This window comes from Pygocentrus nattereri, chromosome 14 (assembly GCF_015220715.1).
Source record: "Pygocentrus nattereri isolate fPygNat1 chromosome 14, fPygNat1.pri, whole genome shotgun sequence".
Classification (NCBI taxonomy): Eukaryota; Metazoa; Chordata; class Actinopteri; order Characiformes; family Serrasalmidae; genus Pygocentrus; species Pygocentrus nattereri.
In genome coordinates this window covers 37,771,686-37,788,015 of record NC_051224.1, presented here as the reverse complement: position 1 = coordinate 37,788,015, position 16,330 = coordinate 37,771,686, and the positions used below count along the sequence as shown (strand labels likewise).

Below are 16,330 nucleotides of genomic sequence, written 5' to 3'. Positions count from 1 at the left end.
TACATTATGAAGACGTGCCCTCCACACTCTCAGAATAAAAGGTCTGAAACTGTCACTGGGGCAGTCCCCCTCTTGTCACGGGGGTGGAACCCTCAAGGGTCCATCTCAGTACCTTTATTCAGGGAACATAACTGAACCATAACCCACTGAAATTATCTGTTCTAAGCTGTACTGACTCCACACACCTCGCCTCGCCTCCAGGCTTTTATTCTACTGTTCTGCTTTAAAACATTCGGCTATGAAAAGGAACAAATACCAACTTTTCACCTGGAGAAACTTCACAATCAGACCTTAAAACCACTGCTGGAGCTCTGAGGGAACATTTACATTGTCTGTATCTTGATGAACAAAAAAATGTCCCTGAGCAGAACCTTTACTTCTAATAATGTAGAGCAGGAAAATTCAGAAATCTGTTATAATCGACGTGGAGAGAACGTGATGTGGTGATATAGCTGCCCACAATGGGATAAACTTGATGTTCCTTGCAGGTGCCTTTCAGGTGAAGAACGCCTATGAAGTGCCCTCTTAGATGCCCTTCCAAGTAAGGAAGGTGCCCTTGTGATGAGAGAAAAAGAGATGCAGTGCCCTACAATGCATGGTCAAGCTTCCTTTACAGTCTCCTCTACAACATGCCGCCCAGGGCGGGCTTCTGCCATCGTGACAAACTAAGGGTGCAGCCAAATACTCTAAGATTTTGAATGTACCTCTCAAGTCCTGCTTACATTCCAAGCACACTGTATGATAAGGTTGGGCTAATATCTAGCACGCTGATGTAATCTCATCTGCACTGGCCCTGTTTTTTTTTCTTTTTCAATGCACCCTTTAGGTGAGGTTAGATTATGTGAGCTGTATTTGATAGTAAAAGCAGAGCTGGTCCTGACCTCCCTGGGGCCCTAAGTAAAGTGCTACAGAGAGGCCCTCCCACCTGACCAATGAGCCATATAAACCATTTGCAAACGACAACGTCACACTTGACCCCCCAGTGTTCCCACGACTGTCCTCCCTTCTTTAAAAGGCTTTGCTTCATCCGTCGCTCTAAGACTGAACAGACCTACAGAACAGAATGAGGTACAAACTAACAATATATATGAATCAATCAATATTTAGACCTCTGCTGACAAGCACAGCACAGCACCTGGAAAATTATAGGTATATGTTATTATTCGTTTTATCAGCCGCATTGAGCCATTCAACCGTATTTCCTAGTTTCCTTGTCTTTCTGCTTAGTCCATCATTAAAACATGTTTTACATTACAGTAGCTCCAATTTACGAGTTTGCCTTTTCTCCTGGTCACCTAAAGAGGTGGTGATGTCTATTACCAATTTTTGTTATTACTGGACTGGTGACCTGTCCAGGGTGAATACTGCCTTCCGCCCGATGACCGCTGGGATAGGCTCCAGCACCCCCCCTGGACCCGGAGGGAGAAACGGCTTAGAAAATGTGTGGGTGTGTGTATTATTATTGGAGGAGCTGGAATTATAGAAGGTAATTTGCTCTGGAATTATCACTTTGCAGACTTGTAAAAATTACGGACATGGATTTATGGACCTTCGTATTGGATTAAAATCACCCACCTCATAGGTAAGCACTCAAAATGCAACACCTCCCCAGGGAAAACTAATCCAGCTCCAATATGGGTTTGAACAGGATTGGTTTTCCATAGGGATGTAAGGGTACTGCAATCATTCCCAGCGTTTTTCAGTGATTTTAAATTTCTATGCTAATTTCTTTAACAGTCTATCTTGACTCGTCTTTGTCTTCTGTTTTCGTGTTCCATGTGCTTTTGTTGTTGTTTTGGTTTGTGTCTCCTCTCTGGTCCCGCCTTCTCGTTATCTGTCTCACCTGTCTGTGGTCTGTAGCCCCACTCTCTCGTTAGTCTCAGGTGTATCCAGTTTATTCTTTGTGTATTTGTACCCCTGCTCGTGTGCTTTGTGTTTGCTTGGTGTTTTGTTCTTTTAGGCCCGTTTTGATTATTTGTTGTTTGTTTTCTAGTTTTAATCATGTCCCTTTTCTTGTTTTAGTATTTTGGTCAGTAGTCTTCTGTCTTTGTTTTGCTTAGTTCCCACCTCTACCAACCTATCAGTTGCAATGCTAATAACACACTGTATTTGCCGAAAATGATGGTGGATGAATTATGATTAAATTAAATGTGTGGACATGTTTTTAGGGGTGCAAGGTGGCGCGGTGGGTAGCGCTGTACCAAAGAGGGCCTGGGTTCGATTCCCCGGCCGGGTGACCGGGGTCCTCTCTGTGTGGAGTTTGCATGTTCTCCCCGCGTCTGTGTGGGTTTCCTCCGGGTTCTCCGGTTTCCTCCCACAGTCCAAAGGCGTGCAGTCAGGCCAATTGGACGTGCTAAATTGCCCCTGGGTGTGAGTGACTGTCTGTGTCTGTCTGTCTACCCTGTGATGGACTGGAGACCTGTCCAGGGTGTATCCTTCACCCCCATGGATGGATGGACATGTTTTTAACTTGTAATCAGCAGAATGTATTGACTTTTACCGTAACGGCAGTTGTAAACTTTATGTCGTAAGTGAGTTTGTGAAGGTAGTTTCTGTCTCGTTTACAGTAAGTGGACTTCAAAACGCTATGTATTCTGGGAGATGAACACTTATTTGCACGGAAAACACTGAACACTGATTGTCTGGATTTCACATGACCGTATGTAAAGCTACGTGTAAACACTTCCTAGGATTCATGGCGCTGGATCACTCGAACCACATCCAGAGGCGGTTGAACTCATCTTGACCTCATTTAGTGTAAAGGAAATGCATTTCTGTAATCCGGACAATCACATGAGTGGGAATGCGTCTGCAGAGCACTGACTAACACATGAGAATAAATGATGAAATGAAAGGTAGGGGGACGTGTGAGGCTGGATTTAGGCCCAAACTGAATGCTTTCTTGCACACTGGGGCCACAAAAGTGTCAAATCCAAGCTCTGAAAAGTAAAATCGGATCTCATCCGGTCACACTGGGAACACATTTTAAAGAAAGAAGTGAATGGAGTGGAGTGGAGAGTTTATTCATGTTAATGCAAAGCGATTTTACACCTGTCCATCCGTTCAATATACTTTAAATCAGGTGCGCTGGAGCCTGGCAGTCTGGAAGCAAAGTTTGCTCTTCAAAGTAAAAATTTCACATTTTTAAATTGTCATTCTTCTTAGAAATCCTTTATTTACATTTTATCCAACAGAATATGATGTGGCATTTTCTGCCACATTACACAGGTGTGATAGCAGCTCATAGCTGGAAATATATATATATATATATATATATATATATATATATATATATATATATATATATATATATATATATATATATATATATAAAATATAATATAATATATATACTGGGGCACTTGCCACTCTTTGCTATCTTTACTGTTAAGCCTCTCAGGACCAGCACATGTGAGTGGCCTGTTAATTTTAGCTGAGCACAACATAAGTGACTCTGCATTGTGGTAATGTTATGGTATTGTCTCTATATCATAACATTAATCATATTAGATTTGTCTCTATTGTTTCATCGAGAGAGAAAATAGGGGAGGGGGCATCTTAACCTGGGCGGTGCTTCCTTCCTCAAGCTTCCCTAATTGTGTGTTATTTCAATTGTCTTGCAGATGCTGACAGATGTGAGAACAGCATCATGAAGACTGATAGAAAAGCTGCTATTAAACTGACAGAGGAGGTTAACAGTAGAGAGTGAATGGGAAAACGTCCTTCCAGCCCTTGTTGATGAGGGTCCGTCATCAACAGTGAGTAGGAAAATTAATCATTTGGGGATTTTTAGCCTTTTAAAGAAGCAAAATCAAATTATTTGTTATAGCAAAATAAAAAGGTGGAGCACAGTACCACCACTGACCTGATGTTTCAGATCAGGGTTGTGGATCATTCTCAGCAGTGACATTGACCTGACAGCGACATGTTGGTGTTGCGCTGGTCTGACGTGTCAGACGCCACAGTGTTTGTGGGGATTTTAATCACTGTACACTTAATGACCACTTTATTAAACACCCGCTCACCTCCTTCTGATCGCAGGACCACGCTTGGTTGGATATTCTAGGGAAGTGCACTAGGCACCTTGGAATGCCTGAGACACGTGTACCAGTAAACCTTTCGCCAATGAAGAATATGCATATGGGATCGTAGTTATTAAAGTCTTATTATTATTAAACATCTGTTGGTCATTGTTCTACGTTAGGACATTACTGTTTCTTATGAATACACTCCGCTCGTTCTGCTGCTTTGACAGCTTTTTATTTGGGCTATTTTCAAAAAAAGGATAAAACACAGGCCAAACAAAAACAAACAGACATCAAATAAATGTCGATACATCACTGGAGCGAAATTAATAACGTTTGCATTTTCAGATCTGAAACTGAAACTGTGGTTGGTTTTCGAAATAACTCACAATATTTCACAACAACGGCACAAAAATGCAAATGAAAGGTCTTCCATTCATGCTTCGCTATGTCTTTCTTTATCTATTCTCAGGACGCACCCTTTCTCAGGTTTCGGGGGCAGGACAGGCTTCAGGGAGCACAGCACACAGCGAGTGGAAGGGTTAGTTAACAATAGCCCCCCGTAAAAGCAGAAGTAAGAGGCCAGCAGTGTCCCTGAGACTGAGTATAGCACACCTGCACAGGAAGAGGCCCCACATTTGCATGCGTGTATGTAATTAGTTATGAAACAGCTGTTTTCCATGGTCTGGTTTTGAGCGGCATTCCCCGGCCGGGTGACCGGGGTCCTCTCTGTGTGGAGTTTGCATGTTCTCCCCGTGTCTGCGTGGGTTTCCTCCGGGTTCTCCGGTTTCCTCCCACAGTCCAAAGACATGCAGTCAGGCCAATTGGACATGTTACATTACCCCTGTGTGTGAGTGACTGTCTGTGTCTGTCTGTCTGCCCTGCGATGGACTGGCGACCTGTCCGGGGTGTATCCTGCCTTCCGCCCGAAGACTGCTGGGATAGGCTCCAGCACCCCCCCGCGACCCTGACGGAGAAGCGGCTTAGAAAATGAATGGATGGATGGTTTTGTGCGGCGTCTTGTTTCAGACGTGGTGGATGCCTTTTATACATCTTACTAATTAAATGAGACTTTTGAGGCTTTGTTGACACATTTTGTAATTGAACATTTCATTTGTGTATGAAAGTAACAGAGTCATGACAGAGGACGCAGGATTTAAGTGCATTTATAGATAGAAAATGTGTAGAAAGTAGCAGAAATTGAGTTTTAGAGGAGTTTGATGAGGAGTTTCCAACTTTGCACCTGATACTCATTTCATTCATCCTGGAATCACAATTGTACAACAGTTAGATCACAATGTTTATGCCACGTTTCTAACACAAAGCTCTCTGTTAATGTAATGATGTTAAATAGATAAAGAAGCTCATAATCATGCGATAAACAAATAATGGCAGATACTATATGCTATCATGTGTTCTGATGTCCAGTATATATAACGGTGTCATGTATTTTCACTGTCAAAGTACTGTAAATGTAATCATTTTTAAATGTTAAATGGTTGTAAAGGAAATATATATATATTGTGTGTATGTGTGTTAAATTCAGCAAATAAACAGCGACTGGGCATTAAAATGTGTGTTTCTCTGTCGAGGATGTTTTTATTTTTGGTTAGACGATGAACAGAACATTTAGTTTGACCTGGGGTGCCCAAACATCTGCTTAGCTCCATCTTTCATTTCTTTTCTTTATTTTACGTTTTTTTACTTTTTTCAAGCTACAGTGTTTGAGCTTGTTATAGCCAGGCTAATTAGGAGCCCTGCGAAGCTAAAACTAGACTTTTTCCTGTTGTTCGTACTTATTACAGTAATACTATAGACACAGGAATTAGAAAAGTTCCCTCTATGATCTTTGGAAGTTTTCTGAGCTTGTTATTGTAGTTTAAGTCACTTCTTGTAAGTCGCTGTGGGTAAGAGCGTCTGCTAAATGCTGTAAATGTAAATGTTTAAGAACCAGTATCAGAGTGTGGGAGTGCTGACATCAGACGCCTGGGGCTTTTGCCGGAGCAGTGGGCGTTGGAGACACACAGAGCCAGGCTAGCAGAACGTGTGAGTGGAGCCACTAATGTGACTACAGCTGGCAGAAACAAGCAGTGGGTCTGCAATGGAGCTCAAATAAATGTCATGGTGGCGTTCAGCTCGGTAGTCTAATCTTCCACCCTCACTAGCACAGCCCATCCTGCTAAAGCTGATGCTAAAGATGCTGTTTAGAGACAATAGCTCCATCACTCCAGAGCCACAACATCCTTCCCTCACTGAGGAAATGCTGGCAGAGCTGCATTTGTTGGATGAGAACCTCGACAGTGTTCTACCGTATCAGCTGCTGGAGACACCAAATCCACACTACCCTCCATCCCCACCCCCGCTTCAGCCAACCTGAACCTCCCAGCCAAAAATCAGCCCAAATTCTCCCCCACCTTCATCTACTGCCTCATCTCCACTTCCGTCCGCCAGACCTTCTAAGAAGAGTCGAGCTCCCCCACCAACTCTAGCAGTTCAGAGAAAGAGAGAAGTTCCTCAACTACCGGAAAGACAGAGCTCCACCCACATCGCACTCTTTTTAAGTTTTCTTTTAACTCCGTCTCGTCTGGTATTGCCTGACATAAGGCTGTTACGCTAATATGGCAAAAGTTCCCTCTATGATCTTTGGAAGTTTTCTGAGCTTGTTATTGTAGTTTAAGTCACTTCTTGTAAGTCGCTGTGGGTAAGAGCGTCTGCTAAATGCTGTAAATGTAAATGTTTAAGAACCAGTATCAGACTGTGGGAGTGCTGACAGCAGATGCCTGGGGCTTTTGCCGGAGCAGTGGGCGTTGGAGACACACAGAGCCAGGCTAGCAGAACGTGTGAGTGGAGCCACTAATGTGACTACAGCTGGCAGAAACAAGCAGTGGGTCTGCAATGGAGCTCAAATAAATGTCATGGTAACGTTCAGCTCGGTAGTCTAATCTTCCACCCTCACTAGCACAGCCCATCCTGCTAAAGCTGATGCTAAAGATGCTGTTTAGAGACCATAGCACAAAGCTGGGGCAGAATATCGGTCTTCATTTGAGGAACAGATTTAAAACACTGGAAGGACTCAGTGAGATTCCTAGAAAGAACCGGAAGTATCACTCGATCAGATGCCTCAGTAGAGCCACAGGGCCCCAGTCTACGGCCTCAGCACCCGTGTTTTTGGGGATGACTCTGAAAAACCAAAAAGTCATAGTGCACCGAACACCACAGCCTGCAAACTGAATGAAATCCTGAATTACTGTCTGAATATACAGCAGAGAAGCAGATCATTGTTCATGTTGGGAATCATGAAAAAGCTACACACTCAGCAAGCCAGACCTGCAGTCATTTACCAGTGCTCCTCTGCCTGCATGGAGGACCAATATGTTCTCAAGGCTACTTGGATTAAACACATGGCTCCATAAAAGCTGCAGGTCAAACAGACTGAACTTTACTGACAACTTTAACTTGTTTTTTGGAAAGAGAGATGTTTTTGGAGTGAGATGGACTACAGACCAACAAGAGCGGAGCCAGATCTCTGACAGAGAACCTCATTTTTTCCAGGTGGAGACACATCAGCACCAACACCCAAGAACTCTGTCATCACTCCAGAGCCACAACATCCTTCCCTCACTGAGGAAATGCTGGCAGAGCTGCATTTGTTGGATGAGAACCTCGACAGTGTTCTACCGTATCAGCTGCTGGAGACACCAAATCCACACTACCCTCCATCCCCACCCCCGCTTCAGCCAACCTGAACCTCCCAGCCAAAAATCAGCCCAAATTCTCCCCCACCTTCATCTACTGCCTCATCTCCACTTCCGTCCGCCAGACTTTCTAAGAAGAGTCGAGCTCCCCCACCAATTCTAGCAATTCAGAGAAAGAGAGAAGTTCCTCAACTACCGGAAAGACAGAGCTCCACCCACATCGCACTCTTTTTAAGTTTTCTTTTAACTCCGTCTTGTCTGGTATTGCCTGACATAAGGCTGTTACGCTGATATGGCAGCTGCAGTTTTTATTTTTATTTTTTTCATGAATTTTTATTTTTACACTTGGGGTAAGACCGAAAAACTGTACATTTAATTTTTTACCAAACTATTTCATTAAAAATATTTAAGCCAGAATGGCCTTCATAGCTTTTTGACCTTCTGTCCAGGTGACCCCTCTGTGGAACTCTCGGTGGTCCCCAGTGTAGGAAAATCAGAACTTCAGAAGCTTTTGTGTACTGGAACTGGATCTAACCCGGAGATCAAATGGCTCTCCAAAGCTGGGCCTAGAACTGGTGCCTCTAGTAAAGCTCTGACCCTAGCAGATGGACGCGTGAAAGTGTCCAGTGAGATAGAAGTGGCTCTGGAAGAGTGGAACAAAGGGGAAGAATTTACCTGCCAGGTCGTTGATCTTCAGAAAACGGTGGAGAAGAGCACCAGCGTTTGTGCAGGTAAGACTTGAACATTTACAGGATTATTTCTGTAACTGGACTTTTACAGTAAGTATTTAAAAATAGTTCAGGGTTTTAATGATTCATTCCTTCATTCAATCAGTCATTCATTCATTGTTGTTTACCCTGAGATGTACACAATCCATTGTGTACATATATCACAGTTTCTCTATGCCTGTTGAACTCTTGGGTTAAAGGAATACATGTAACAGTGTTACATAATCAGGGTTCAAAAAAAGGTCACAGTATTAAATTACAGTTATATGATATAAAAGCCTGTAATCACATTGCAGGTACATTATAAAAATAAAAGTCTGCTCATTACCAGCAGAATTAATTTAAAAGTGCATAAAAAATCCATGCCTTTCAGCAAAATTTGCCATTTTTAATGATAAATTTGTTGCATGAGTTGTGTAGATTTGTAAAATTTTGCGTTTTGGGGAAAGAGCGGCCAGCAGAGTATTCTGAAGTAGACTCTCCCTCACAAATAGCACTTCATGGTCTTTTATTGAGCCAAACTAGAAATTTCAGATCTTTTTTAATTGTCAGGGCTGCAGCAATATCTCAAAGATATCTGAATCAGTCATTTACCACTTTTTTTTACATACTATCTGATTCTACAGCAGCAAACTGATCTGGAAGTAACTCTTTTACTTCCTTTTCTTCCGACATAAAATTCTACTGCTTGACGAGCTGCTACTCTACTAGAAATAAAGGTTCTGTGTTGGTACGTTTTTCATTCATCAAGGTACAAACAATGTAAATGTTCCCTCAAAGGAGCAACAGTGGCTTTAAGGTCCGATTACATACTTTAAAAGTTAAACGTTTACATACTTTTTAGGTTTTTCCAATTAAAAAGTTGGTATTTGTACCTTTTCATAACCGAAACAGAGCAGTAGAATAAAAGCCTGGAGGCGAGGCGAGGCAGGGTGTGTGGAGTCAGGACAGCTTAGAACAGATCATTTCAGTGGATTATGGTTCAGTTATGTTCCCTGACTAAAGGTACTGAGATGTACCCTTGAAGGTTCCACCCTAGTGACAGGAGAACTGCCCCAGTGACACTTTACTGCCTTTATTTCTGAGAGTGTGTCTAACTTTTGTCAATACTATTTTTTATTTTGTATTTTTCATAATATTGTGACATTTTCATATTAGTTAGGTGGAGTTTTTATATACGCCTCCCTCTGCTTGCATTACATACTATGTTATCTTTGTTTATTTGTATGTATTTTAAATTGTGCAAAAAACAAACTAAATTCTTTTCTTCCTACTTGAAGTTCCACTGTTTGCACAGCTATAAACTCTTTGCTAAACATGCTGAAGTGAGCTGACATCAGTGTTAACTAATAACAATATAATAGACCCAAAGAATAACAGAACATGAAAATAGACTCCTTAGCAGGAAAGTTGTTTCTGTTTTAGGTTACATGGTTTCTTTCTTCAGTAGTTTTCAAAAAGTGGGAGCAGAAATGTTGATATGTGTAGATCATTGTTACAGGTAACATAATCAGTCCATTAACTCTTCCAGGCATATATTTTAATTTACAAAATACAAGTTAAACAGCCAAAACATTAAAAAGTAACAAGTACCAAGCAATCTAAAAGTGACCACACCCTTGTGTGGTGTTCAGGTCTGTGGGTCCAATGGGTTTCAATGTTTACCAAAATAAAAATGATGAGATTTATTATTATTTCAGCCTCAGATTCTCAGACTTTGCTCATTTTCTGTGAAGAACGTATAAACTAACCAATTTTCAGAGCTTCACTCTGTTCACCCCCCAACATTTATACTACACATGTGGTGTTGGGCTGAACCCGCAGGGAGTAAAAGTGTGGAGGTGCTGTGTCCTTCACTCTGTTCTCCTCCTACATAGCCTACTGTTAGAGTGTGTGTGTGTGTGTGTGTGTGTGTGTGTGTGTGTGGGAGGGTGTATGATATGGACAGGCTGCTGACTGGCTACAGCTGCTAAAGGAGAAACCTACACTAGTCACTCATGATATTAAAAAAAAAAAAAAAAACAATAATATGGTGGGTTCACCAGACCACTGTGTAACAACAACATCAACACCACACAAGGGTTAAAATAGTAACCTAATAAAAAAAATTTAATAGGTACTAAGTAATCTACACGGTAAAACATGGCTTGTTAAATCTACTTAAAAAATCCTTCATGCAGTATCAAATAAATGTACTAGTTTTATTCATCCTAAATAAATAGATCGAATGAATGATTCTTTCCATCAATGTAATCTTCTGAGTTGAATAAGCAGTGCCATTGATTGTCACCACATTAAGTCATTTTTGGAGTTGATCTGATGAGCCACTTTTTAGTGTATAACAGAGCACATTTTGAAAGTAAGCCTCCAAACCCTGAAAGCTTTAAAATTACTGACTGCATGTTATATTCTCTGGATTTTCAGCTCATCCATCAGTTGCACCACCAATACGTCTGGAGAAACCTCGTCTCTTCATTCCGTCCCTACAGCCACATTCAGCAGTAACAGCTTCTTGTGTTGCTGAAGCTGCGCCCAACTCCAGAGTTTCATGGGTTTTGAGTGGAAACGTAGAGAAGAAAGCCAGTAAAGAGATGACAGAGGAACGACCCAACAGCAACACTCGGCTCTTTGTAAGCAAACTGACTCTGCCAGCAAGAGAATGGGAACAATATCAGAATGTAACATGCAGAGTTAAACAGCCCTGTGATGATCTGCCTGAGGAGAAAACCGTTAATGTTCTAGGTAAGCATTACCTATAGATGTTGGTGGCCTCCGTTCTAGTGCCACAGCTCACGCACCACTTCCGATGTTAGGCAAACCTCCTCCAGAGTCTCCTCTGTTGTCTGTTGTGGTGTCTATGCCAATAAGTGTGACCATGTGCACCACCCACGACCCTTGAGGATCCCACACAGGTGGCTTCTCCCATTAAAAGTCATGGTGTTTTTGACCTGACAGCACACTTCAGCCCCAGGGTTCTGCCCACCAAATCTAGTGCTGCCTCTTCCATTTCTAGTTGTTTCCCTCATGGAAGATGAAGGCCTTGTTTGGCCTTGTCTCCACTGCGCTTCTTGCCTCTTCTCCAAGCCCAGTGCTGCCTTTTTGAGGTCAATCATGGCCACAGTCGCCACTATATAAGCCAAGCACTCATCCCAGACCCCCCCCCCCAAGATGACTGAGAGTCATTTCCTCCCCTGTTGCTGACTCAGTTGTCTCGTGTGCCATTCTCGATGTACATATATGTGCAGTATAGATAAAGTGGCAGTCAGAATATCTGGAAGAATTTCCTGGACTATGTCATCAAATGAAAGTGCATGTTTTGTATAATTTATGCTTTGAGTTTTACTGCAGTTCATTTTTTTTCTTTATTTTATAGCAAAATCTCCACCAACTATCCACCTGCTGAAATCTGGCCAAACCATAATGTGTATCATTGAGGACTTCTACCGAAAGGCCCTCAGTATTAAATGGAAAAAGAATGACCGTGAAGTCAGAAGTCAAGACTGGACAACCACAGAAAATGACTCGGGTTCGTACAGAGCGGTCAGCGTCCTTGATGCAGATCTGACGTCTTTGAGCCCAGGAACCAAATACACCTGTGAAGCCATACATGGGGGAAGAACATACACTGAGTATCTGTCGTCTAGAGGTAATCTAGTGTCATCACTGGCCTGGTTATGTAGGAGAAATAACATTATAAAACAGACAGTTCCAGGCCTGAAATCTGATTGAGTCGCATTCAAAACCGTTGTAAAATCCACAATATACCACGGCTATGACCGCCTCACAGCTACTGAACTCTGTATCACTGCCCCAGCCATGAAAAACCCTGGAGCTGGTAATGAACAATCATTGACTATAATGCTGCTCACATGGAACATCAAGTGTACTGATGAAGTAATATAAATTTGCTTTCTTTATTCGTTTTAGTGATATATGTTTTTTACTTTTTCATGTAGCTCAGTTCTCTCTGAAAATCAATCCACCACCAGCAAAGGAGCTGTTTATAAACCAGAGAGCAGTACTCGAGTGTGTCTTAACTGGTGATAGTAGGAAGGAGGTGGAAGGAGCAACAGTGTCATGGACAGCTGGAGGTCGGAGCCCAGCAACTCGTGATGTTCGTGTTGGTGGTGTTACACAGGCAGGATCAGCATTTACCAAAACTAGCACACTGACCCTTGAAGAGTCCGTCTGGTTTTCAGGTACAGAAGTGATTTGCTCCACTTCAGTGGACCAAAGAACAACCTCTGACAAAATCAGTGTTAAAAGAGGAGGTGAGTGTTTTATACTGGAGTCAAATCTTCTTAGACGGTATTAAAACACTTCTTCTGAAATGTGTGTATCTTCTATCTTGTATCGTCTAATTTAAATATGATCTCTTCCCATGTAGGACAACGTCCCTCTATTGTCATTTACAAGCCTCATAAGTCTGTCCTTGTCACTGACATGGTGTCCCTGGTTTGTGAGGTCAGCAGCTCTGATCTCACGAACGTGTATGTCATGTGGCAAGTAAACGGTGGACAGTACATAGAAGGCCACAGCATGACCAGCATCAAAAAGGACAACACACTGACTGTCCTCAGCTACTTAACCGTGCCTGGACAGCAGTACAACCGGTCGGAATTCGCTTGCGCAGTCAAACATGCCAACATGGAGAACAGCTACACACTGACAACAAGGACAACATCCATGTGTAAAGCCAACTGCCAGGCACCTGCAATAATGAATATTAAAATTAGAGTGTAAAATCTGTCCCTACACTTTAGACACTGGCCTCTCCGTATGTCCTGGATGGACGTTGTTCTGGTCTTTTGCTTCCTCTGTTTTTGTTTATGATCTGTTTGTGTTCATTGCTATGTGCTCACATATTGGTTAAAATTTGATTTAATGTTCCCAAGCATTTATGGGGACTTGATAGGTGATTATGACAGAGCCTCAGTAATATGAGCTTATTGTCACATATGCATATGTTATTATTGCAACACTTGAAATAATAAATAAACATGATTGCATATGACATCATTTGTCCCTCTTTCATTTGGACGACTTTTATGAACCTTAATTTTGCTCTCTTGCATTTTTTTTACCATAATCTTCAATTAAAGCACTTAAAATTATCTGCAATTCATATAGTAGTCCATGTTTGGCTATGTACATTATTAGTGTAATAGGAGAGGAGATCCAGCCAACAGAAGGTTGTGGGCTCAAATCCCAGTCCAAGCTGTGCCCTTGGGTTTATACAATACCTGATAGTTTATATTGTAGTAAACCAGGAGTTTAACTAGGTAGCATAACGCAGGTATCTAACCCTGTAAGGTCCCAATCTGAGGCTTCAGCAACCAACTCACACAAACACAGGAGTTAATCAGTGCATCTTTTATTTAGATTTTCAAACCTGAAAAAAGTTTCAGGCAAGTAAAACAAGGATTCCTCGAGAGTTAACTAAGAGAATCCACCCGTACGGATCATTACACACCTAAACACCCACTACAATCAGCTACCTATTAATTACTCACTCTCACTCTCACCACGACAAACCACCTACACTACAAAATTCTCTTAAACTGAAACCAAACACTGAAAGTACCCATCAAACCACCCACAGGCCGACTCAACCATAACCTACTTCACCAACTCCTCTACACTATTTAAAATAAAAATGGGCCGGAATCTTCCACCATCTTCCACTTTAGGGTTCGACTGATCCGGATATTCACTTGAACTCCTGATTTATTTTCCTTTTGGAGGCTACTGTCCCTCCCCTCCTAGCACAGGAAACCCCATACTACATAAAGTATGTTCATAACAAGCTGGGTGATTTTTAGCCCGGAGGACACAGCGTCCAAGATTTCCCAAAGAATTTCAAATTGTGATTCACTGGACCACAGAACACTTGTCCGTTTTGCCTTGGGACATATTAAATTAGCTCAGGCCCAGAGAAGGTGGCAGCATTTCTGGATCCTGTTTTTACATGGTTTCTCCTTTGCATGGTACAGCTTTAACTTGCATTTCTGGATGCAGTGATGAACTGCGCTTACAGACAGTGGTTTTCGGAAATGTTTGTGAGCCCATGCAGTGACTTCAACTGCTGAATCACCACCATGAGTGGTGAACCCCTCCCCCATTCTTTACTTCTGAAAGACTGGGGACACATTTTACAGAAAATAGTAAATGAAATGCAGCCAACGTTTATTCAGATATGATCCGGACATGAAACATGTTAATGCAAGGTGTAAGCAGGCTCTTATTTTACAATAATTACAAATAATATTCACATGATAAGTAAAGATTATACACAAGCCAGTGTGTACTTAACATTTTTCAGGCTGCTCTTCAAGAAAGTCAAACATTATTTCCACCAATGATATATCATCCGTTATGTTAAATCCAGTGTACTGGGAGAAATCTGGAACCGAAGTTTGCTCTTTAAAGTAGTCCAAAATGTCATTCTTGTTCATTTTTACTGTATTTATATTTATTCCAATAACATGTGATGTGGGCTGGAGGTTAGGGAACCAGCCTTGTGACCAGAAGGTTGCGGGTTCAATCCCCTCGGCTGACAGTCCATGACTGAAGTGCCCTTGAGCGAGGCACTTAACCCCCAAGTGCTCCCCAGACGCCGTGGATAGGGCTGCCCGCTCTGGGCAAGTGTGCTCACTGCCCCATAGTGTGTATGTGGGTGTTTCACTGCATGGATGGGTCACAATGCGGAGGTCTAAGTCCACAGTGTGGAAAACACAGTTGGCTGATGGTTCTAAATTCTACTGCCACGTTACACAGGTGTAATAGCAGCTCATAGCTGGAAACAATCTGTGGCACTTTCACTCTTTGCTGTCTTTACTGTGCTGTCACTCATGCCTGCTCAACATCAGCTGAGCAGAACATTAGTGACCCTGCTATGTTAAAAATATCTGCATTGTGTTAATGTTACGATTAGATTTGTCCTCATTATTTCCTCCAGAGAGAAGGGGGGCAGGCGTATCTTAACCTGGGCGGTGCTTCTTTCCTCAAACTTCCCTGTGTGTTTTTTCAGTTGTTTTGAAGACGCATGCATACGATTGGCTGAGAGGACAGATGTGAGAACAATAACATGAAGACTGATGGAAAAGCTGCTAATAAACTGACAAAGGAGGTTAACAGTAGAGCGTGAATGGGAAAAGGTCCTTCCAGCCCTTGTTCATGAGGGTCCATCGTCCACAGTGAGTAGGAAAATGATTCATTTGGTGATTTTTAGCCTTTTAAAGGAGCAAAAAAAAAATTGATGGTAACTGACCTGATAGTTCAGGTCAGGGTTGTGGATCATTCTCAGCAGTGACATTGACCTGACAGTGACATGTTGGTGTTGCCCTGGTCTGACGTATCAGACGCCACAGTGTTTGTGGGGTTTTTAAATGACCACTTTATTAAACACCTGCTCACCAGCTTCAGATCACAGGACCACCGTTGGCTGGATATTCTAGGGAAGTGCGCTAGGCACCTCGGAATGCCTGATACACTCGTACCAGTAAAGGTTTTAGTTCGTTTTTAATTATTAAAATCACTACAACATTCACATTTGTTGTCCTTACTGTTTCTTATGAATATACTCATCTTATTTTGCTGTTTTAACAGCTTTTATGTGCTAGATGGCCATTCAGACAAGAAGGATAAAACATAGATAAAACAAATAATAACAAGAAATCAAAGAAACGTAAACCCACTGGAGCAAAATTACTAACGTTTGCGTTTCAATTCTGAAACCGAAACAGTCGGTGGTTTTCGAAATAACTCAATGCCTCAACAATATTTCACAACAACAGCACAAAAATGCAAACGAAACGTCATGTTAATGCTTCACTATGTCTTTTATTCTCAGAACTCACCCATTTTCAGGTGTCGAGTGCAT

General features: G+C 42.0%; 1 protein-coding gene and 1 long non-coding RNA gene across 2 annotated transcripts; both read left to right on the top strand.

Moving 5' to 3' along the window:
- The first annotated feature begins 312 nt into the window (after positions 1–312).
- Positions 313–4,798, top strand: LOC119265137. Its single transcript, XR_005131419.1, has 3 exons — positions 313–1,582; positions 3,624–3,758; positions 4,498–4,798. It is a non-coding gene; the product is annotated as an uncharacterized LOC119265137 (long non-coding RNA).
- Positions 4,799–5,998: 1,200 nt separating this feature from the next.
- Positions 5,999–13,462, top strand: LOC108412912. Its single transcript, XM_037544772.1, has 6 exons — positions 5,999–8,070; positions 8,170–8,451; positions 10,873–11,190; positions 11,822–12,094; positions 12,405–12,719; positions 12,836–13,462. The coding sequence occupies exons 1-6, from the start codon at positions 8,013–8,015 to the stop codon at positions 13,189–13,191; spliced, it is 1,602 nt and encodes a 533-aa protein (XP_037400669.1). The 5' UTR covers positions 5,999–8,012; the 3' UTR covers positions 13,192–13,462.
- Positions 13,463–16,330: the final 2,868 nt, after the last annotated feature.